The sequence below is a fragment of the Podarcis pityusensis genome (assembly GCF_964106645.2).
Source record: "Podarcis pityusensis genome assembly, chromosome: 10".
Lineage (NCBI taxonomy): Eukaryota > Metazoa > Chordata > Lepidosauria > Squamata > Lacertidae > Podarcis > Podarcis pityusensis.
The window spans coordinates 661,034-684,550 of NC_138035.1; the positions used below are offsets into that span (position 1 = coordinate 661,034).

At 44.9% G+C, this 23,517-nt stretch overlaps 3 protein-coding genes across 6 annotated transcripts in view; 1 reads left to right on the forward strand and 2 right to left on the reverse strand.

The window, feature by feature from the left end:
* The window catches only part of LOC308486233 (uncharacterized protein), a 123,319-nt gene extending 122,531 nt beyond the window's left edge, over positions 1-788 (reverse strand). Inside the window, exon 1 of the mRNA XM_081022797.1 lies at positions 650-788. The gene's annotated coding sequence lies outside the window, so the exon portion shown is untranslated. The remainder of the gene's footprint in view (positions 1-649) is intronic.
* Positions 1-23,517, forward strand: part of LOC308486270 (uncharacterized protein) — a 230,383-nt gene that overhangs the window by 89,446 nt on the left and 117,420 nt on the right. The window lies entirely within an intron of this gene.
* The window catches only part of LOC308486225 (uncharacterized protein), a 117,447-nt gene continuing 107,794 nt past the window's right edge, over positions 13,865-23,517 (reverse strand). For both annotated transcript variants that reach the window (XM_081022773.1, XM_081022774.1), the window contains one exon: positions 13,865-17,920. In XM_081022773.1, coding sequence (XP_080878899.1) covers positions 15,247-17,700 — 2,454 coding nt within the window. In that variant the 5' untranslated portion in view covers positions 17,701-17,920 and the 3' untranslated portion in view covers positions 13,865-15,246. The remainder of the gene's footprint in view (positions 17,921-23,517) is intronic.

Sequence of the window (23,517 nt, forward strand, 5' to 3'; positions counted from 1 at the left end):
CTTTGGCCACCTCCTGAGAAGAGAAGACCCCCTGGAAAAGACCCTGATGTTGGGAAAGTTGGAAGGCGCAAGGAGAAGGGGATGACAGAGGACGAGATGGTGGGACAGTGTTCTCGAAGCTACCAGCATGAGTTTGACCAAACTGCGGGAGGCAGTGGAAGACAGGAGTGCCTGGCGTGCTCTGGTCCAGGGGGTCACGAAGAGTTGGACACGACTAATCGACTAAAAAACAACAACAGCAACTTAGGGACCAACTAAGTTTGTTCTAGGTATAACTTTTTGTGTGCATGCACACTTCTTCATATAGTGAAGGGTAGTAGGAGATGGTAGTAGGAGTACCCTTCTGAGAAAAACCCCACCCCACCCTCCCACGATATACAAGGGTCTGGTGACATCTGTGTCAGTGTATCTGAAGAAGTGTGCATGCACACGAAAGCCTATACCTAGAACAAATCTGGTTGGTCTCCAAGGTGGTATTGGACTATTTTTTAATCTTTTATTTCAACTGCAGCAGACCAATACGGCTACCTACCTGAATCTAGATGTCATGGGGTGTTGGGGAGCAGTAGTTCCTTGGATGGGGGACATGTCCTGCACCTCCTGGGGTCATTTTTCCACCCTTGGTCCCCACCCCGCACTCAGCTCTCACCTGTGGCTTCCAGAAGCTGTCAGCATGCAACAGGGCTTCAAGCAACGGCTTCAACCGGCCGGCTAAACCAGGTGAGGAAAGCTGATGGGTCTCAAATCCTTGGGGGGCTGGGGAATTCTGCTGCACCTGAATTCAAGCCCTGGTGGATGGAGAGGAGGAGAACAACCGTGAATCCCACAGTCCAGAAGGCAGATTCTGCCCGTGTGGAAGAGGAACGTGAAGGGCAGGTGGGGCACGTCCACCTGGAGGCTTGTTATCTAGTCCCAGGGTTACTCTGACATTGAATTATATATGAATTACAGTATTGAAATGCGCCTGCTCCCACTTCATATTCTGCTATTACTCTACTCTGCTTGGCTGTTGCTTACTTGAGTGCTGTTTTGGCCCCTGCCTTGGCCGTGTGGACCTGAAGGAGCATCTTCACGCCCATCGCTCAGTCAGGACAGGGAGGTCCTCGTCCAAGGGTCTTCTGCTGGTTCCCTTGCTGTTAGAAGTGAAGTTCCAGGGAACCAGGCAGAGGGCCTCCTGCCCCATGGAATGCCCTCCCTTCCGAGGGCAAGGAAGTAGGCAACCATATGACATTTAGAAGACAGCTGTAGAAGACAGCTGTAGAAGACAGGTTTTTAATATTTGATGTTTTACTGTCATGTATATGTACTGTAGGGACGCGGGTGGCTTTGTGGGTTAAACCACAGAGCCTAGGGCTTGCCGATCAGGAGGTCGGCGGTTCGAATCCCCGCGACGGGGTGAGCTCCCGTTGCTCCTGCCATCCTAGCAGTTTGAAAGCATGTCAAAGTGCAAGTAGATAAATAGGTACTGCTCTGGCGGGAAGGTAAACGGCATTTCCGTGCGCTGCTTTGGTTCGCCAGAAGCGGCTTAGTCCTGCTGGCCACATGACCCGGAAGCTGTATGCCGGCTCCCTCGGCCAGTAAAGCGAGATGAGCGCCGCAACCCCAGAGTCGGCCACGACTGGACCTAATGGTCAGGGGTCCCTTTACCTTTACCTATATGTACTGTAAGTTGCCCAGAGCGGCTGTGGGAAAAGAAGAATACTATAACGCCTAGAGTGGTACCTCGGGTTACAGGCGCTTCAGCTTACAGACTCTGCTAACCCAGAAATAGTACCATTTGTTAAGAACTTTGCTTCAGGATGAGAACAGAAATCGCACAGCGGCAGCAGGAGGCCCCATTAGCTAAAGTGGTGCTCCAGGTTAAGAACAGATTTTTTTTAGTTATTTTGGAATTTTTACTGCAAAATTAGCTTATGAAATATTATGGGTGGAGAAAATCACAGGGTTGCCGTAAATTATAATCCCACCCACAAACTCTCATTCACATACAGTCTGTAAATTTGGGAAGGTCACACACCTCACCTGTGCTAATACTGGCAGTTTTTGGCCTGCACAGGCACACCCGGGGTGTAGAGCCTCCAGCCCCAGGCACTGTCTATCATGAAAATGGGTCCTTTGACTGGGAAGATTCATGCAGTCGCTGTCATCGGATGATGATGGGTTGTATCTCAGCTTGTCAGTCACTCTGACATTGGCTGCAAAGAATAGGGGGAACAGAAATGCTTTTGAGGTGCAACTTCTGTATCAATCCTGAGAGCCATTCCATGGACTCTGCACTCCTGTTTCTGATGACAGGTGTACATTATCCTCATCCTCAGTGGAAAAGACAATTAAAGATGGAAGCCTGAGAGAGAGGAAAAGGTTTCTGGCTGCTTCCTGGGTGGGATTGCGGAAACCAAGAGCCGCTTCTGAGAAGGCCTCCCCCCTCCCCCTTCCTCTCGGGATTTCCTCTCCTCTCTAGGGGACCAATGGCTGGACTGGGCAGAAGTGCTGTGTCTGGACAGGGCAGGGGCTTATGGGGTGGGAAGAGGATGGAGATTACAGGAAGGAAGGGGTGGGGGGACTGGACCCCCACTTTCCAGGGATCCCTCTCTGGTCGCCTTGAAGGGGGGTGTCGATTTCTGGGCGGGAGGGAGAAGCCAAGGCGGCCCCTCCAGAGAATCCCCAAGGAAGCCACGATGGAGACGCGTCCCCAAAGACTGGTCTGCCTAGCTCTCTCACCCTCGCCAATGCTGCCCTTCCTCCCGCCCCCCCCCCACGTCATTGGCCCCCTCTCTTTCTCCCGGAGTCTCCCCTGCATCCAGAGGCTTCCTTGGCTCACCCCTCTCTCCGTCCCTAATGCCCCCCCCAAGATGAGCCGGGGAGGGACAGGGGGGTCTCTATCCAGGCGCCTCCCGCACCCCTTAACCCTTTCCTGGCCCGCTTCTCCGCGCCCCAGGGAGTCCTCGTGGGTGGGCGCCCCATCTCCACCCCTTCGCAGCACGCGTGCAGGCGCTTGGGGGAGCTGGCGGGGGTCTCTGGGTCCTTTTCTCCCCTCTCCCCCCCACTCGCGACCCCTTTACCTTTTTGTCCTCGCTCCCGATTCTCCTTTCCTGCAACATCCACGAGGGGGGGTCCCCTGCCTCCTCCCTCCCCTTTCCGAAAGCGCCCCCCCCCCCGAGCTACGGGGCAGAGCAGCAATCCGGGGTGAAAGCTCCACTCCCGGGAGAAGCAGGCAGGGTGGGAGGGGGGCTTCCCCCCCCCCCGCATTACCGGAGCAGAAGCCGGATTGGAGGAGGAGGAAGAGGAGGAGCCATGTATTTGGGGGGGGGGTGATTTGGGATTGTGTGGGCGGGATGATAGAAGGATGTGCCGGGAGGGGAGGAAAAGTATTGAGGGGGGGGAGGAGGAGGAGTAGAAATCGCGCCCCCCGGTCTTCCTTCTGGGATCAGGAGAGCGGGGAGGGGCTGATCCCGACAATCCAACAGCGAAGTCACAAAATGAGTTCTGCATGGAAATCAGATCAGACTCCGAGTTCGTGTTTTGGCAACATGACAGGTCTGTCAACCGGGATGCCTGAGGATTCCTGCTCGCTGCCTTTTCCTGGCCAGCCGGAGAGATCACTGGAAAGGGCGGATTTCTTGACTCCAGAATCCATCATCGCAGACCCGTTTCATTCAGGCCTAGAGATCTGTTCTTTGGACCAGTCTGCTTGGATCATACTGATCTTGATTGTCTTCTGTCTGGGATCATCTGGGCAGGGCTCCTGCAGATGTGCTGAGACAGTGAAGGGATTATGGCTGACCCCCCTTTGTTAGTTCTTGTCATATGGAGTAAAATAAAAATGGAACAGTGCAAATCCGATGTATGGTTGATTTTCTATGAATTTATAACAGAAATGTGGCGTATGTAGTGTGTGAGTGTGTGTGTGTGTGAGAGCTTTGTACAAACAGAATGATTGGGGGGGGTTCCTGCTACAATGTGGATCCTCAATGGATCATATCTGGATCATCACTGATGGGGGGGGAGCTCAGGAAGAACCTCCTGCCACGTGACTGGGGGAGTCTGGAGGCTGACTGGGGTCAGACAGGGCTGCTGTTTTGCTCTCCTTACTATTTCAGCTCAGGTTTTCCTGGCAGAAGTTACATCTCATCAAGAAATGTGTCTACTTTGTAACCATCCAGGGAGTTGTGTTGCAAAGGCCATTTGCAGAAAGGTTTTGATAAGGAAAATTCTGGGTTGAGAGTCTACTCAACAGCTCAGCTCATCAGGGTCCAAGTCCCCTGCGGGTCCGTGCGGTCAGCAAAAGAAGGAAATTCCAGCGAAGCAATTTGGAGTAAAAGAGCAGTCAGTAGACTGAGATCCTTTATTGTTGTGCAACAGGTTCAACAACAGCGAGTGAACCCAGAGCAGGGGGCGACACTGACTTTTAAAACTTTCCCACCATATCCCAGAATACCGTTCGCACAGCATCATCAATACATCTTTTTGCAGTGCCTTTGGCCAGGGCACAGTCCGACCCCCCCCCCCCCTTCTGTAATCTTCATAGAACCCTAACCCAATGGTTGCCATTAATTTGATTCTGAATTGATTCTAGAATGTATTTTAATTAATTGACTGTGCAATTTTCTGTACACTGGGCTATTTTTACTTGTTGTTAGCCGCTCTGAGCCCGGCTTTGGCCAGGGAGGGTGGGATACAAATAAATTTATTATTATTATTATTATTATTATTATTATTATTATTATTATTACAGTGGGATGAAGATCATATGAACTTAAGGCATTTGCACACAACCTGGTAATAATGGTAGAAGCCCACTGGAAAGTATACCAACAGTTTTCAACAAGATTAATCAATTTGGCCAAGTTGCAGGTGTTAAATTGAATAAAAATTGAAATAAATTGTTGGTAAAAATATGAGACAACAGAAGAAAAATGAGTAGAGACAGATAGCAGAGCTGGGGATAGAAAAGATGGTGAAATTTTTTGGAGTGTGGCAGACAACAAAAAATATAAACATTTTAAAAGATCATTATTGGTAATGAAAAATTCTGGGGTGAGAGACGACTCAACAGCCGAGCTCATCAGGGTGCTGGTCTCCCGCAGGTCCATGTGGTCAGTAAAAGAAGGAACATGGTCAGTAGACCATGATCCTTATTGTTGTGCAACAGGTCCCCACAGGAGTAAGAACCCCGAGTAAGGGGTGACCCCCCTCTTTTAAAACTTCCCTCTTTCTCCCAGAATACACTTTGAGCAGCATCACTGAGACATCATCACTACATCACTAGCATGTCACAAAGGGGGAAGGGTCTACAAGGGTGGCACAAGTCCAACATTAGGTCTCTTTATCAGACCCCTTTACCAACACCTCTTAAGTCCCCATCACCGGAAGAACAATAAAACTCTTGACATCTCCTTGCCCTCAGGACTGGTCTGGAGATGGCCTTTCAGAACACCTGACTTGCTCAACTGCCTCTGCAGATGTCCATTGTTTCCCCTGGTCACTCCCTGGATGGGGGTCCGTGTCTCTGCTCTTACGCTTGGGGGATTATGGCGGGATGCCCTGCTCCTGCTGCCTGTTAGATTTCCAGCTCCGTGATTGCAGTCATGGCATTTTTGTCTATCACATGACGGTGTATGTTTTGACTCCACAGTGGGAAGTGATGGAGACTATGTTCCTGAAGTGAGACTATTGTCCTTTGTTCTCTCTCTTTGCTGTCTGATGCTAGAGAGAGAGGGAGCCGTGTTGCAGTGCTCCGTGTGTGTTTATATGTAAATAAAGTAGATTAGCCAAAATGCTGAGTTGCTGAGCTCTGTTACGCAAACTGCAAACACTCTGCAGATCCCTAAGTGTGCCGATGTCTGTTGGCATCAGTTGCTGTGAAGCTTTTGAAGCTCCCGAACGAATGACCAGGAGGGAGAGAACATGCCAGTCGGACATGTGTCTCTACCAGGATCCTACTCGAGTGTAGGACGAGCGCTTGACACTGCCGATCTGATTTTCTACTTCTTGGTTCACGGAGGGAGGTGGAGTCCAAATTCCCCTTTCTCTAAGGATCAAAATGGCGTTGGAATGAGGAGAGTCAGTTAAAGTATGGATTTTCTACAAATTTATAAAGCTAGGTATCTTCCCCGAGCTGTCAAGTCGAAAGGATACATTCAGGCATAATATTTGCAACATTATCATCATGGCTTTCCCAGTAGCCAAGGCCATGTTAAAAACTAGGCTGTGGGACATAGATCTCCAGGAACTAATCTCAGCTGCGGAAAAAACATGGTCCCCTCTTTATTTTCGACTCTCTAGGGTGCAGGAATTTAACCTTAATTATTTACAATTTTTGTTTAACCCGCAAGGAAAAAGGGCTTTTTCTCTGCCTAGGTTCAAGTCTAATCCTTCTAACCTCCTTTGGGGCAGGTTTGTGGGTTTGGCAGAAGGAGATAGGATCTGCCCATGCGATGCCCACCTGGTGGAAACTCTAGCTCACATGGCCCTTAAATGCAAAATCTATGATGTTATTTGCCAACAATTTTTAGACCACCTATGCATTCCAACATGGAAACCAGAGAAGGAGGTGGTAAGCTTCTTATTCCAGGGGAGAGACCAGCAGCTCCCCAAGACAGTAGCTAAGTTCCTCTATTTGATTTTTTGTCGCCAAAGTACGCTACAGGATCCTGCCCTTGCTGGAGAGATGGAATAGATTGCTTGCCTCTTCTTCCCTTTGGCAAATGACTGTACTGTTGAAATGGCGATGACATCGCACTGGCCTACTTATTCTGAATGTTTGTAAGTGATGCCAATAAAGGTTTGATGATTTGTAACATTGCAACAACTTTAGTTCCTTGTATCTGAAGAACTGTGCATGCACACGAAAGCTCATACCAAGAACTAACTTAGTTGGTCTTTAAGGTGCTACTGGAAGGAATTTTTTTATTTTAACAACTTTAAAGATGTGGGTCCCACTTGTCATTTCCATAACAGTGCAAAAAACCACAGTCACACGCAGACGCACCGTCTTGCATGCTTGAGTAGAGCAACTCCAGGGCATGAGCTAAGTATCAGCGGGGTAGGGGCCACGTGTAGAGCAAGTCCCACACTGAGGACAAAAACGCACACAGAGGCAGCAGGACTTCTTCAGTAATAGTTTACTGAGCTTTCAAAGCATACAGTTCTCATTGGGTCCCCAGTGAGGCACAAACTTTGCTCCTGAGAGCAGATCCAGTTTCAGCAGTAAATAAAATACAGCACACAGGATTTCTAAGTCAGGCACACAAACCGGCAGAAGGGAGCAAGGGAGGAAAGAGGCTGGAAGGACACAGGGCAATGGAGGTGTGTCTTTCGCTTCCTGTCATCTGGGAGGGAAGTCAGGAACTCGGCATCTGCAGGGGCTTCACGAAGAAAAGCTTTCTTCTTTTTTTCAAAAAAAAATATTCATTTTATAACACAAATAAAGAACACAAACAGAAAAACAAACAATGCAAACAGATTATTCTCTTATCCTTATTTTTCTAAACATTGTTAGCTGGGCTTCCCCAAGTCCCACCTATCTGATTTTCATTTTACTTTAGCAGTTTACATATATCATAGTTTCTAACCATCTTTTTTTATCACACTTAAATTAACTTCACATTTTATCGCTTACAAATAATATTATTTTAAAATACACTATCTTCTACTTCTAACCCTACAGCCTATATCCACTTCCAAAGCTATTCTAAGATTTAAATATTAACATATTTTTTCAAATATTCCTTAAGCTTCTTCCATTCTTCTTCCGCCATCTCTTCTCTCTGGTCTCAGAGTCTCCCGGTCAGTTTGGCAAATTCCATATAGTCCATCATCTTCATCTGCCATTCTTCGATAGTTGGTAAATCTTGTTTCTTCCAATTCCTTTTTCCACAATTTATCCCAATCCACCATCATGATATTGTGCCCCACATCCCTGGCCCATTCAATCATTACAGATTTCACTTGTTCATCTCTCGTATGCCATTCCAGCAATAAATTATACATCTTAGATAGGTATTTTGTTTTTGTATCTAATAATTCCATTTCTAGTTTGGATTTCTCTGTTTGAAAACCAATTTTCTAATCCATTTTAAACATTTCATTTATCTGGATGTACTGGAACCAATCATCTAATTTATCTTTCAACGGATCATAAGATTTTAATCTAAATTGGTCCCCTACTTCCATCAAACTATCATTATACTTCAACCATGTATCTTTCATATTCAACCTTTTATGAGTCTTAGCTTCCAATGGTGATATCCATCTGGGTGTTTTCCTTTCTAACAAATCCCTGTATCTTATCCAAACATCATCCAAAGATTTTCTAATTATATGATTTTTAAATCTTTTGTGAGCTTTTAGCTTGTCATACCATAAATATGCATGCCAACCAAATACATTATCAAAACCTTCTAAATCAAAAACATCTGTATCTTCCAATAAATACCATTGTTTCAGCCAGCAAAAGGTTGCTGCTTCAAAGTAAATCCTTAAATCTGGCAGGGAGAAACCCCCTCTCTCTTTTCCATCTGTTAATAATTTAAACTTAATTCTGGGTTTTCCCCCCTGCCAGATAAATTTAGATAATATCTTTTGCCATTCCTTAAAACAATTCAACTTATCAATGATAGGGAGTACTTGGAACAAAAATAACACCTTAGGCAATACATTCATCTTTATCGCAGAAATTCAGCCCAACAAAGATAGTTTCTTTTTTTTTTTTTGTAAGAATTTTTATTGGTTTTACAGAATAATTTTAAACAATACAAACAAATAAAAAAGACATACAAACATGTAAAATTTCATAACCTTTTTTTCATGTCCTTCTCTTCTCGGACTCCCCCAAACCTCCCCTTCCTACATCCCAATTTCCAAAATTTATTTCAGCAAATTCTAATTAATTTTATCAAATATATTTTTTCTTATTCTTTTCTTCAACTTAATCTTATGTCACTGTAATCTCCTTTTCTTTCTCCAAACCTCGACATTTTAACATTCCTCAATTTTATAATAGTTCTTAAGGTAAATTTTAAATTTCTTCCAATCTTCTTCCACCGTCTCTTTCCCCTGCTCACGGATTCTGCCAGTCATCTCAGCCAGTGTCATATAGTCTATTACCTTCATCTGCCACTCTTCCAAGGTGGGTAATTCTTCTGTCTTCCAATACTTTGCGATGAGTATTCTTGCTGCTGTCGTAGCATACATAAAGAAATTTCTATCTTTCTTTGACACCAATTGGCCGACGATGCCCAAGAGAAAGGCCTCTGGTTTCTTAGGAAAAGTACATTTAAGTACCTTTTTCATTTCATTATATATCATTTCCCAGAAAGCCTTAATCTTCGGGCACGTCCACCAAAGATGATAAAAAGTACCTTCCGTTTCTTTACACTTCCAACACTTATTATCAGGCAAATGATAAATTTTTGCTAGCTTGACTGGGGTCATGTACCACCTATAGATCATTTTCATAATATTTTCCTTTAAGGCATTACATGCCGTAAATTTTATACCAGTGTTCCACAACCATTCCCAGTCAGCAAACATAATGTTATGACCAATGTCCTGTGCCCACTTAATCATAGCTGATTTAACTATTTCATCTTGTGTATTCCATTTCAGCAGCAGATTATACATTTTTGACAAATTCTTAGTATTGGATTCTAACAGTTCAATTTCTAATTTTGATTTCTCCACCTGGAATCCAATTTTCCTGTCTTGTTTATGTACCTCCATTATTTGATAATAATGGAGCCAATCTCGAACCTTGGGTTTCAATTTCTCATAGCTCTGTAACTTCAATTTATCTCCATCTTGTTCCAAAATTTCCCAATACTTTAGCCATTTAGCTTCCATATTAAGCTTTTTCAGCGCTGTAGCCTCTAAAGGTGACAACCATCTAGGGGTTTTACTTTCCAACAAATCTTTATATCTTATCCAAACGTTATATAATGCTTTCCTGACAATATGGTTTTTAAAGGCCCTATGCACCTTAATTTTATCATACCATAGATATGCATGCCAACCAAATGTATTATTAAAACCTTCTAAGTCCAAGATATCTGTATTCTCGAGGAGCATCCATTCTTTCAGCCAGCAAAATGCTGCTGCTTCATAATACAGTTTTAAGTCCGGCAGGGCAAACCCCCCTCTTTCTTTTGCATCCGTCAGTATTTTAAATTTTATTCTGGGCTTTTTGCCCTGCCAGACAAATTTCGAGATATCCTTCTGCCACCTCTTGAAACAATCTATCTTGTCCAGAATTTGTAATGTTTGGAACAAAAATAACATTCTAGGCAATACATTCATCTTAATAGCTGCAATTCGGCCTAACATTGACAATCTCAAATTTGACCATATTTCTAGATCTTTTTTAATTTCCGACCAACATTTTTCATAATTGTCTTTATACAAGTTCGAATTCTTAGATGTCAAATAGACCCCTAGGTATTTCACCTTCTTTACCACTGTCAAACCTGTTTCATTCTGGAACTTCTCCCTTTCCATGACTGTCAAATTTTTTTCCAAAACTTTAGTCTTTTGTTTATTCAATTTAAATCCGGCCACCTGACCAAATTCTTGAATTAGCTCCAACACCCTTTTTGTACTAGTGTCTGGCTCTTGTAAAGTAAGTACTAAATCATCTGCAAAGGCCCTTAACTTGTAATGTTTGGCTCCGACCTGTACACCTTTAACCTGCTGGTCATCTCTAATCATATTAAGCAACACCTCCAGAACAGAAATAAAAAGTAAAGGGGAAATTGGGCACCCCTGTCGTGTCCCTTTTTCTATTTTAAATTCTTCAGTTATCACATTATTTACAATCAACTTAGCCTTTTGTTCAACCTTGTACAAAGATAGTTTCAACCTTGTACAAAGATAGTTTCAACCTTGTACAAATATCCAAATCTCTTTTGATATCTTTCCATAACTTTTTATAGTTGTCTTTGTACAAATGCATTTTTTGCAGTCATATTTACACCCAGATATTTCACCTTTTTCACAAACTTCAGCCCTGTGGGTTCCTCTAAGTTAAGTTTTTCATGTATCGTTATTTCCCCCCCTAAAACTTTGGTTTTATTCTTATTCAATTTGAAACCTGCAACTTGTCCGAACTGTTGAATTATCTTCAGTGCTTTGATTGCACTGATCTCAGGGTCCTGTAAAGTCAATACCAAATCATCAGCAAAGACTTTTAACTTATATTGTTTAGTTCCCACTACTATGCCTTTAACTTCCTCATCATTCCTTATCCTATTCAGCAGCACCTCTAGGACAGAAATAGAAAGCAGGGGGGGAGGAAGTGGGCACCCTTGCCTGGTTCCCTTCTCAATCCTAATTTCTTCTGAGACCACATTGTTAATTATAATTTTTGCTTTCTGCTCCAAGTAAATTGCATTAATACCATTAAAAAAAATTTTGACCGATCCCCATATTACACAAGTTCTGTTTCATAAAACTCCAAGAAACATTATCAAAGGCTTTCTCTGCATCAATAAACATAAACATTGCTTTAGGATTCTTTTTTGCCTCTAATCTTTCCAGCACATTCCTAATATTATCTTTCATATGCCTCTCAGATAAAAAATCTGACTGATCTTTATGTATGTGCTTATTCAAAATCTTCTTCAATCTTGTAGCCAAAATATTTGCAAATATTTTATAATCCACATTCAACAAGGAAATTGGTCGCTGATTCCTTACTTGAGCTCTATCTGTATCTGGTTTGGGTATCAGAGTGATGAAGGCCTCTTTCCAGGACTCGGGTGCTTTGCCCCCTTTAATATTTTGTTACAACATCCATCAATGGTTGTATCAGCCAATCCTTAAATATTTTATAATACTTGGAAGTTAAAGCATCAGGTCCCAGTGCTTTGCCTATTTTCATTTGGGCAATAGGAGTATAGCATCTAGATCAAGGGAAGTAATAGTGCCACTGTATTCTGCTCTGGTCAGACCACACCTGGAGTACTGTGTCCAGTTCTGGGCACCACAGTTCAAGAAGGACACTGACAAACTGGAACGTGTCCAGAGGAGGGCAACCAAAATGGTCAAAGGCCTGGAAACGATGCCTTATGAGGAACGGCTAAGGGAGCTGGGCATGTTTAGCCTGGAGAAGAGGAGGTTACGGGGTGATATGATAGCCATGTTCAAATATATAAAGGGATGTCACATGGAGGAGGGAGAAAGGTTGTTTTCTGCTGCTCCAGAGAAGCGGACACGGAGCAATGGATCCAAACTACAAGAAAGAAGATTCCACCTAAACATTAGGAAGAACTTCCTGACAGTAAGAGCTGTTCGACAGTGGAATTTGCTGTCAAGGAGTGTGGTGGAGTCTCCTTCTTTGGAGGTCTTTAAGCAGAGGCTTGACAACCATATGTCAGGAGTGCTCTGATGGTGTTTCCTGCTTGGCAGGGGGTTGGACTCGATGGCCCTTGTGGTCTCTTCCAACTCTATGATTCTAAATGCCCCTTCAACTTCTTGTCTTGTAACCAGTAGGCTTGTTTTGTCCGCTGGAATTTTCTGCAATCCATTTTTGTCCAAAAACTGTTCCATTTTATCCATTTTTCCTTTTTGTAAAGCTGCTTATAGCACTTTTGAAAACATTTTCTAATCTCTGTTGGGTTCTCAATATTCTTACCATCCTCCATAATATTAATTATTGTACTCTCTTTCTGTCCCCAAGCCAATAATTTTCTGCATTTATTTGCCGATGCAAAAGTCTTTTGTTTCATCAATATAATTTTCCATTCAATTTCTTGGTTTACTATTTGTGAAGATTAAGATTGTAATGGTTTAATTTCCTTTTGAATCTGTTGATTTTTTGGGTTACATCTTAGCTTTTTCTCTTTCTCCTTTGAGACAGAACTTTTTCCTTTTGCTCATTCTGATAGAATTCTGTTGAATCAAAATACCTGGCATTACCACTTTACTTGCACCCCTTGCTTCAATTCCAGGATTCAGGTTCAATTCAAAATAGTCCTTTAGGTCTTTTGAGCTTTATTTACGATCAATTCATTTCTCAGTAAAACATCATTCATCTGCCATCTAAAAGTACCCTGTAGAGACAATTTTAACTCTGTCAGCACAGCACTACGATCAGAACAAGTCCTTGGGCAAATCTCTGATTTAGTGACTCTTGAGGTCAGGTCTTTAGTTAGCTGTCAGGGAATTGGAGGCTGCGAAAGAGCTGAGGGGGAAGCAGAGAGGCAAGAGTGGTGGTGTGGGAAGGGGCCCCTAGTTCAGAGAATACCTGGGTCCCGGAGAGTTGTATCACTGACGAGGGTCTAGTGGAGGAGTTCCACAATTTCTTCCCCGACAAACCCAAACCCCGGGATAGATTTTTCCAACAGGTGTTCGGGCCGACGGACGATGAAGAGGATTTCGAGGGATTCCCACCATCTGACGAAGAGGAAGAAGAAGAGGAAAGTGTCTATTGGGGAACACGAGGAACTGTGGGTTTGAGGGAGGACTGGAGGACGGTTTTTGAAGATACGGATGAGGAGGAGGGTAGTTTTCCAGGCTTCACCCCCGCCACTCCGGAGAAGGATAAATTGGGGGTGGTCGATTCTCCCGAGGGGAAGGGGGCCTTTGAGGAGGGGGTGGATGTCAGGGAATTGGAGGCTGCGAAAGAGCTGAGGGGGAAGCAGAGAGGCAAGTACAGAGAGCCCAAGCCGGTAATTAGCAGTTTCTCTTCCACGTCAGAGGAGGAAGCTGGGAGGGGGGAGCCAGTACTGGGAACCAGCCACTCACAGAGCAGAGGAAGCAAGAGGCGTGGGCTCAGGAAATGGGCTTGCTGGGGGAGGCGTAAAAAAAGTCAGACGATTCATCTGACTCCGAGAGATGAAGTGTGTTTTTGAACTCTTGTAACTGCTTTGAACTCTTGTAACTGCTTTGAAGCTTAGCAATAAATCTCTTGTACAATAAATCTCCGGGCTGTGTGCCCGGAGCATTATCTCAGCTAGCTTGTCAGCACAACCCCTACATTAGCCATATATAATCCAAACGTAAAAGGTACACACAATACAGTCCTTTTGATGTTGGAAGAATTGACCGCTAATGCCTCACAGTCTCGCAGCTTCGTATAATCACAGGAAGCTTTTTGTCCGATGTGTCGCAGCTCCAACCCCCTCGTTCTTGGAGGTCAAAAACAGAACTTTCCAGGGAGGGGGGAGCCCACTTTTGACACCTGCCAGATTCCATGTCCTCAAAATGCTCGATTTGAGGTTTTTCCGGGGGTCTGCTGCGCTGCAGCAGTTTCCCCTGCCTTTGATATACCGAGGTCTCCTCTGATAAAGAGATCTCCGACTGTGATGGCGAGCGATCAACCAGAAGCCCTTCATGAAGCAAAGCTTTCTGCCGGCTGCTTTGAGGCAAATGTGCATCCCAGAAACACACACTGTGATTTGTGGTGTATTGCCATTTTGGTGTATTTTCCAAAGGTTATCACAATGTAGTATAGAAACTGGTATAGGATGAGATCAATATATGGCCAGCCCTAATCCTCACTCACCACCAGAAATACAGATTCACCCTCTCCCCCTCACTATCAAAAGGTACCTTACATCTAAAATTATACTCATTATTGTGGGATATTACCTTCATTATTTCATTACTATACAGTTTTACATATAAACACCAGAACAAATACATGACATGCTTTGAAGATGGATTTTCTGCTGAGTTCATGGCTGTGAAGAAGAGTAAACTCTGAAAGGAACACGTTCCTCACTCCATACATTTAAATGGGTTCTCCACTCTGAGAAGAAGAAGAAGAGTTTGGATTTGATATCCCGCTTTATCACTACCCAAAGGAGTCTCAAAGTGGCTAACATTCTCCTTTCCCTTCCTCTGTGAGGTGAGTGGTGCTGAGACAATTCAAAGAAGTGTGACTGGCCCAAGGTCACCCAGCAGCTGCATGTGGAGGAGCGGAGACGCAAAAACGGTTCCCCAGATTACGAACCACTCTTAACCACTACACCACACTGGCTCTTAGATGTTCCTTAAACACTCCATTATAACTAAAGCACTTTCTGCAATCTTTCCCTTTAAACAGCTTCTCCTCTTTGAGGGTTGATGGGTTTGTAGGGTGTCAACTGTTAAAGTTCTTCCTGTCCATGAGTCTGTAGATGTAGGATTCCACTAGGACTGAACCTCTACCTACTTTCCTGATATTTATATGGTTTGTCTTTTGTGTGAGTTTGTTGACATAAATCAAGGCTTCCACTCTGACTGAAGCTCCTTCCACAGGCCATACATTTAAACAGTTTCTGCCCTGTGTGTCTGCTGATGTCTTCTAAGGTGTCCATTCTGACTGAAGTTCTTTCCACACTCGATACATTTATATGGTTTCTGCCCTGTATGAGTCCGTTGATGTATTCTAAGGTGTCCAATCTGAATGAAGCTCTTTCCGCATTCCATACATTTAAATGGTTTCTCCCTTGTGTGAGTCCGTTGATGTCTTCTAAGGTTTCCACTATCACTAAAACTCTTTCCACACTCCATGCATTTAAATGGTTTCTCCCCTGTGTGAGTCCGTTGATGTTGTCTAAGGCCTGCATCGTAACTAAAGCTCTTTCCACACTCCATACATTTAAATGGTTTCTCTCCTGTGTGACTCCGTTGATGTTGTCTAAGGCCTGCATCGTAACTAAAGCTCTTTCCACACTCCATACAATTAAATGGTTTCTCTCCTGTGTGAGTCCGTTGATGTTTTCTAAGGCCTGCATCGTAACTAAAGCTCTTTCCACACTCCATACATTTAAATGGTTTCTCTCCTGTGTGAGTCCGTTGATGTGATCTAAGGCCTGCATCGTGACTGAAGCTCTTTCCACACTCCATACATGTATATGGTTTCTCCCCTCTGTGACTCCGTTGATGTGATCTAAGGCCTGCATCGTGACTGAAGCTCTTTCCACACTCCATACATGTATATGGTTTCTCCCCTGTATGAGTCCGTTGATGTATTCTCAGGTTTCCAATCTGAATGAAGCTCTTTCCACACTCCATACATTTAAATGGTTTCTCTCCTGTGTGACTCCGTTGATGTTGTCTAAGGCCTGCATCGTAACTAAAGCTCTTTCCACACTCCATACAATTAAATGGTTTCTCTCCTGTGTGAGTCCGTTGATGTTTTCTAAGGCCTGCATCGTAACTAAAGCTCTTTCCACACTCCATACATTTAAATGGTTTCTCTCCTGTGTGAGTCCGTTGATGTGATCTAAGGCCTGCATCGTGACTGAAGCTCTTTCCACACTCCATACATGTATATGGTTTCTCCCCTCTGTGACTCCGTTGATGTGATCTAAGGCCTGCATCGTGACTGAAGCTCTTTCCACACTCCATACATGTATATGGTTTCTCCCCTGTATGAGTCCGTTGATGTATTCTCAGGTTTCCAATCTGAATGAAGTTCTTTCCACACTCCATACATCTAAATGGTTTCTCACCTGTGTGAATCAGCTGATGTTGTCTAAGGTTTGAACTGAAACTGAAGCTCTTTCCACACTCCATACATTTAAATGGTTTCTCTCCTGTGTGTATATGTTGATGTTTTCTAAGGCTTCCACTATCACTAAAGCTCTTTCCACACTCCATACATTCATATGGTTTCTCCCCTGTATGGGTCCGTTGATGTATTCTAAGGGTTCCACTATCACTAAAGCTCTTTCCACACTCCATACATTTAAATGGTTTCTCCCCTGTGTGACTCCGTTGATGTTGTCTAAGGCCTGCATCGTAACTAAAGCTCTTTCCACACTCCATACAATTAAATGGTTTCTCTCCTGTGTGAGTCCGTTGATGTTTTCTAAGGCCTGCATCGTAACTAAAGCTCTTTCCACACTTCATACATTTAAATGGTTTCTCTCCTGTGTGAGTCCGTTGATGTGATCTAAGGCCTGCATCGTGACTGAAGCTCTTTCCACACTCCATACATGTATATGGTTTCTCCCCTGTATGAGTCCGTTGATGTATTCTCAGGTTTCCAATCTGAATGAAGTTCTTTCCACACTCCATACATCTAAATGGTTTCTCACCTGTGTGAATCAGCTGATGTTGTCTAAGGTTTGAACTGAAACTGAAGCTCTTTCCACACTCCATACATTTAAATGGTTTCTCTCCTGTGTGTATATGTTGATGTTTTCTAAGGCTTCCACTATCACTAAAGCTCTTTCCACACTCCATACATTCATATGGTTTCTCCCCTGTATGGGTCCGTTGATGTATTCTAAGGGTTCCACTATCACTAAAGCTCTTTCCACACTCCATGCATTTAAACGGTTTCTCCCCTGTATGTGTACGTTGATGTATTCTAAGGTTTCCAATCCGACTGAAGGTCTTTCCACACTCCATACATTCATATGGTTTCTCCCCTGTGTGAGTCCCTTGATGTGATCTAAGGCCAGCATCGTAACTGAAGCTCTTCCCACACTCCATACATTCATATGGTTTCTCCCCTGTGTGAGTCCGTTGATGTGATCTAAGGGTTGCCTTGGAACTGAAGCTCTTTCCACACTCCACACACTTAAATGGTTTCTCCCCTGTGTGAGTTTGTTGATGTATTCTAAGTGTATCACTTCGACGGAAGCTCTTTCCACACTCCATACATTCATATGGTTTCTCCCCTGTGTGAGTCCTTTGGTGTAATTTAAGGTTTCCATTCTCACTGAAGCTCTTCCCACACTCCCTGCATTTGAATCCTTTCTTACCCATGGGAGTCCACTGATGTATTCTAGGTTTTTCACTATCAGTGAAACTCTTTCCACACTTCAAATCTTTAAAAGGTTTCTCTCCTGTGAGTTAGTTGATGTGAGCTATGTGTGCTCATTCAGTGAAGCATATTCCACATTTCGCACATTTCAATGTCTATTCCCATCCCCTGGAATTCTGACATTCTTCTGTAACACACTTCAGAGTGGGCAGAGAGGAAGTCCTTTTTGGATTCCAAGGAAGAGAACAAAGGGAAAAGAACAAATCAATCACCATTATTTCAACATCTATTCTATTATTTCAACATCTCCTACATTCCCCCGCTTCCTACCCATGTTCCCAATTTTTATGAAATATAATAATAATAATAATAATAATAATAATAATAATAATAATTTATTATTTATACCCTGCCCATCTGGCAGGGCTTCCCCAGCCACTCTGGGCAGCTTCCAGAAAAACATTAAAATACTGCAATACATCAAACATTAAAAGCTTCCCTAAAAAGGGCTGCCTTCAGATGTCTTCTAAAAGTCTGGTAGTTGTTTATCTCTTTGACATCTGGTGGGAGGGCGTTCTACAGGGAGGGCGCCACCACCAAGAAGGCCCTCTGCCTGGTTCCCTGTAACTTTGCTTCTCGCAGGGAGGGAACCGCCAGAAGGCCCTCAGAGCTAGACCTCAGTGTCCAGGCAGAACAATGAGGGGTGGAGACGCTCCTTCAGGTATACTGGACCGGGGATGTTTAGGGCTTTAAAGGTCAGCACAAACACTTTGAATTGTGCTCGGAAACGTACTGGCAGCCAATGTAGGTCTTTCAAGACCGGTGTTATGTGGTCTCGGTGGCCGCTCCCAGTCCCCAGTCCCCAGTCTAGCTGCTGCATTGTGGATTAGTTTTAGTTTCTGGGTCACCTTCAAAGGTAGCCCCACGTATAGCGCATTGAGTCCAAGCGAGAGATAACCAGAGCATGCACCACTCTGGCAAGGCAGTCCACAGGCAGATAGGGTCTCAGTCTGTGTACCAGATAGAGCTGGTAGACAGCTGTCCTGGACACAGAATTGACCTGCGCCTCCATGGACAGCTGTGAGTCCAAAATGACTCCCAGGCTGCACACCTGGGCCTTCAGGGGCACAGTTACCCCAATCAGGACCAGGAAATCCTCCACACCTGCCCACCTCCCCCAAAAGCAGTACTTCTATCTTGTCAGGATTCAACCTCAATCTGTTAGCCACCATCCATCCTCCAACCGCCTCCAGACACTCACACAGGACCTTCACTGCCTTCACTGGTTCTGATTTGAAAGAGAGGTAGAGCTGGGTATCACCCGCATATGGATGAACACCCAGCCCAAACCCCCTGATGATCTCTCCCAGCGACTTCATGTAGATGTTGAAAAGCATGGGGGAGAGGACAGAACCCTGAGGCACCCCACAAGTGAGAGCCCAGTGGTCTGAACACTCATCCCCAACACCATTTTCTGGACACGGTCCAGGAGAAAGGAGCGGAACCACTGTATGACAGTGCCCCCAGCTCCCAGCCCCTCTAGACGGTCCAGAAGGATGTTATGCTCAATGGTATCAAACGCCGCTGAGAGATCCAGCAGAATTAGGAAACCTTTGTCCCTAGCCCACCAGAGATCATCAACCAGTGAGTCCAAGGCAGTTTCAGTCCCATGATGAGGCCTGAATCCCGACTGGAAGGGATCCAAATGGTCCGCTTCTTCCAGGCGTGCCTGGAGTTGTTCAGCAACTACTCGCTCAATCACCTTGCCCAAGAATGGAAGATTTGAGACTCAGCGATAGTTGGACATCGTGGCCGCATCTAAAAATGGTTTTTTAAGAAGCGGTTTAATAACTGCCTCTTTCAGCGGGTCTGGAAAGGCTCCCTCATGGAGGGAAGCATTCACCACGCCACGAAGCCCATCGCCCAGCCCTTCCTGGCTAGCTTTTATCAGCCAGGATGGGCAAGGATCAAGGAGACAAGTGGTTGGTTTCACTCGTCCAAGCGGTCTGTCCACATCCTCGAGGGTAACGGGTTGGAATTGATCCCACAAAACTTGACTAGACAGACTCTAGCACTCTCCCGCCCCGGCCCTGATGCCATGGTGGAGTCTACCTGAGCGACTTGAGTGACCTGAGTGAATCTGAGCGACTTTATCTGTAAAAAACTTTGCAAAATCATTGCAGGAGATCATGTGGGCCGCACTGAGCCCTGATGGAGCAGGTGGTTCTGCTAAATTGCGAACCACCTGAAAAAGTCTCCTGCTGCTGTTTTCTGCAGATGCAATAGAGGCGGTGAAGAAAGTAGTTTTCGCTGTCACTACCGCCACTTGGTAGGCTCAACATTCAGCTCTAACCCGTGTCTGGTCAGCTTCAGAATGGGTCATCCGCCACCGGTGCTCTAGCCGTCTCAACGATTGTTCCATTGCCCTCAGATCCGTGGAAAACCACGGGGCTGTTCGGGCTCCATGCAATCAGAGAGGGTGCTTCGGAGCCAGTCAATAGCCCTGGTTAACTCCACATTCCAGCGGGCCACCAGGGAATCAGCTGAAAGGCCATCAACATAGGATAAAGCATCCCCTACCACTCTCTGGAAACCATTTGGATCCATTATATGGTGGGAGCAGACCATCCAAATCGGTCCTACCTCCCTGCAGAGGGGAAGGGTCGCGGAGAAGTCCAGTTGCACCAGGAAGTGATCTGACCATGGCACTTCTTTTGTTTTGCTTTTACTTAGTGTCAGATCATGAACATCCATAGAGGTAAACACCAGGTCCAAGGCATGTCCGCGGCTATGGGTTGGGCCAGACTTATTCAGGGACAGCCCCATGGAGGCCATGCTTTCCACGAAGTCCCGAGCGGCCCCTTGTAAGGTCGTGTCAGCATGGATGTTAAAATTCCCTAGGACAACCAAACTAGGTGTCTCCAGGAGAACATCCACCATGACCTGAAGCAGCTCGGGCAGGGAATCCTTGGTGAAGCGGGGGGGGGGGGGGTCAGTACACCAAAAGGAATCCTGTACTGCCCCTATTGCCCAGCTTCCAGAACATGCACTCAGAAAACTGGGTCTTCTCAATAGGATGCCTGCTGCAAACTAATGACTTCCTAAAAATCACTGCAAACCCCTCTCCCAGCCCACATGACCTGGGTTGCTGTGTGTAAGAGAAACCTGGCAGACAAGCAGCGGCAAGGACAGGCCCATCTGCTTCATCCAACCAAGTCTCTGTTACACATGCCAGGTCAAGTCCTCCAACCACGATCAAGTCATGGATCACAATGGTTTTATGGATCATTGACCTGGCATTGCACAGCAGCACCTTCAGGTTGTGTGGGTATCCCTTTGCTGATTCCAGTATCCCGTCTGGTCAAGACCAGACCTGGAGGCAGGGATAGTCCTCAAACAATGACTAAGCCCGCTTCCTCGGTAATGACGTGGTCTGGTCTTAGCGTAGCTCCTCCTCCTACCCGTGATCACTGAGATTGGTTGTCCCAGTACACCCCCCCCTGTGGAACCTGCCCCAGCCATTTTGTTTGTTGGGATCCACTCCCAGGCAGCCCTGACCCCTCCCCTCAAAATCAAATTAAAACCTATACAACAAACAAACTAACAAAACAATAAAACAAACCAAAAAAAGAGAATGTTACAAACACGCCATAATTAAATTAAATTAAACAAATTCCCGCACCCAACTAAACACCCACCCCACCCCCTCTTACGCACAGCAAATGAAAAAGCAATGTCATCAAATGATAGTAACGCAGCAGCAACCTTTCATAATCCTCAATCATCGTTAATAGCACAGCATGATCTTGGAATACAGCCTTTTCAAATCAATTGTTTCCTCACAGGAAAGGCAGCTGCTCTCTGTCCATGAACAGGCCCTCTCTTTCTCTGGTCCATCGTTCCTTTGGACATTCCCCATCCTCGGCATCATAAAGACACTGACGTCCAGCTCCGAGGGCCTTCTGGCAGTTCCCTCATTGTGAGAAATGAGGTTACAGGGAACCAGACAGAGGGCCTTCTCAGTAGTGGCGCCCACCCTGTGGAACACCCTCCCTTCAGATGTGAAGGAAATAAGCAGCTATCTTATCTTTAAAAGACATCTGAAGGCAGCCCTGTTCAGGAAGGTTTTTAATATTTAACGCTGTACTGTTTTAAACATTTGATTGGGAGCTGCCCAGAGTGGCTGGGGAAACTCAGCCAGATGGGCGGGGTATAAATAATAAATTATTATGATTATATTATTATAATCCTCCATCCAGCCCTGTTTCCACCTCTAGATCTTCATGAGTCACCTTCACAGTCCCAATGGCCTCAAGAGGTCCAAGTGGACCATTTTGGGAGACCCAGGTCTAAGTCTTTTCCAGGGACTGTGGCCTGGGTCAGTCAGAGAACTAGTGACAAGGCTTGGTGCTTGGGGTCAGCTGAATGGGTGCTCAGGGAAGCTCCTGTTCTTGGAGACGGACCTCCGTCTACATGCCTCACATTGCATGGAGAGAGCAGGAGAAGCAGAAGAAAAGCAGCTGGCAAATGGGAAACACCCCACCCCAATTGTTCCTTATAATAATGATGTGCTGCCGAATCTCGTGCCCCTCTTCTGACACAGGACTACCCTAATCTGGCACTGACAAAGCTGGATATTCAAGGCAAAGGGATAACTGTACTTAATGAAAAGTTCAACTTTGTAACACTGTCCTAAAGGATCTTCACTCGCTCTCAGTGCATTTCCGAGCACAATTCAAACTGCTTGTGCTGATCTTTAAAGTGTCATGGTTGCATCTTTCAGGCAAGAAAAGTATTGATCTAACATATAGAGATCATTCCTAGTCTATTGGTTCAAGGAGGTCCTAGTAGTTTTGCTCTGTGTAATTCAAAGCTGGTGTTTTCTCTAGCTGGAGCATTTTAGCTGCTAAGGGAGTTTCCTTTCTGCTGAGAGCAGGTGGTGGAATAAGTTGTAATGAGGTTATGCTGAACCTTCTTGTCTTTGGGAACCAGAAGAAACTGGTTTAAACTGGAGTGAGCCAGGCTTGTTATCCGGTCCCAAGGTTACTCTGACATGGAATTGTCTATAAATCGCAGTATTGAAAGGCGCCTGGTCCCACTTCCTATTCTGCTATTCTCTACTCTTCTTGTGTCTTTCTTACTTGAGTGCTGTTTTGCTATGCTGTGTTAGGGTTTTACTGTAAATTCAGTTATTGGGTTGTTATGATTCTTTGCCTTCAATACTAAATTTATCTGCTGAATGGATTTTTTTGCTGCCTCTGAGTGTTTTTTTCTACTCTGCTAACTATATGTCGGACTTGGAGATCATTATGGAAGAACAAGATCTGCAACCTAAAGCCTTCAACCGCCTTGGCCCTGTAGACCTGAAGGATCGTTCCCCCCCCCTCCACATCCTTCACTCTGATCCCTGAGGTCCTCCTCTGAGGGTCTTCTGCTGGCCCCTCTCTGTGATAAGTGAGGTTACAGGGAACCAGGCAGAGGGCCTTCTCGGTGGTGGTGCCCGCCCTGTGGAACGCCCTCCCTTCAGAGGTCAAGGAAATGAACAACTATCTGACATTTAGAAGACAGCTGAAGGCAGCCTTGTGTCAGGAGGTTTTTAATGTTTAATGTTTTCCTGTCTTTTATATGTACTGGAAGCTGCACAGAATGGCTGCGGAAACCCAACTAGATGGGCGGGGTATAAATAGTAAAATTATTATTATTATCTTGTGGGGTTTTTTGTAGTTATTTTGGAATTTGTACTGCAATATCAGCTCATGAAATGTTATGGGTGGAGAAAATCACAGGGTTGCTGTGTAAAATATAATCCCACCCACGAC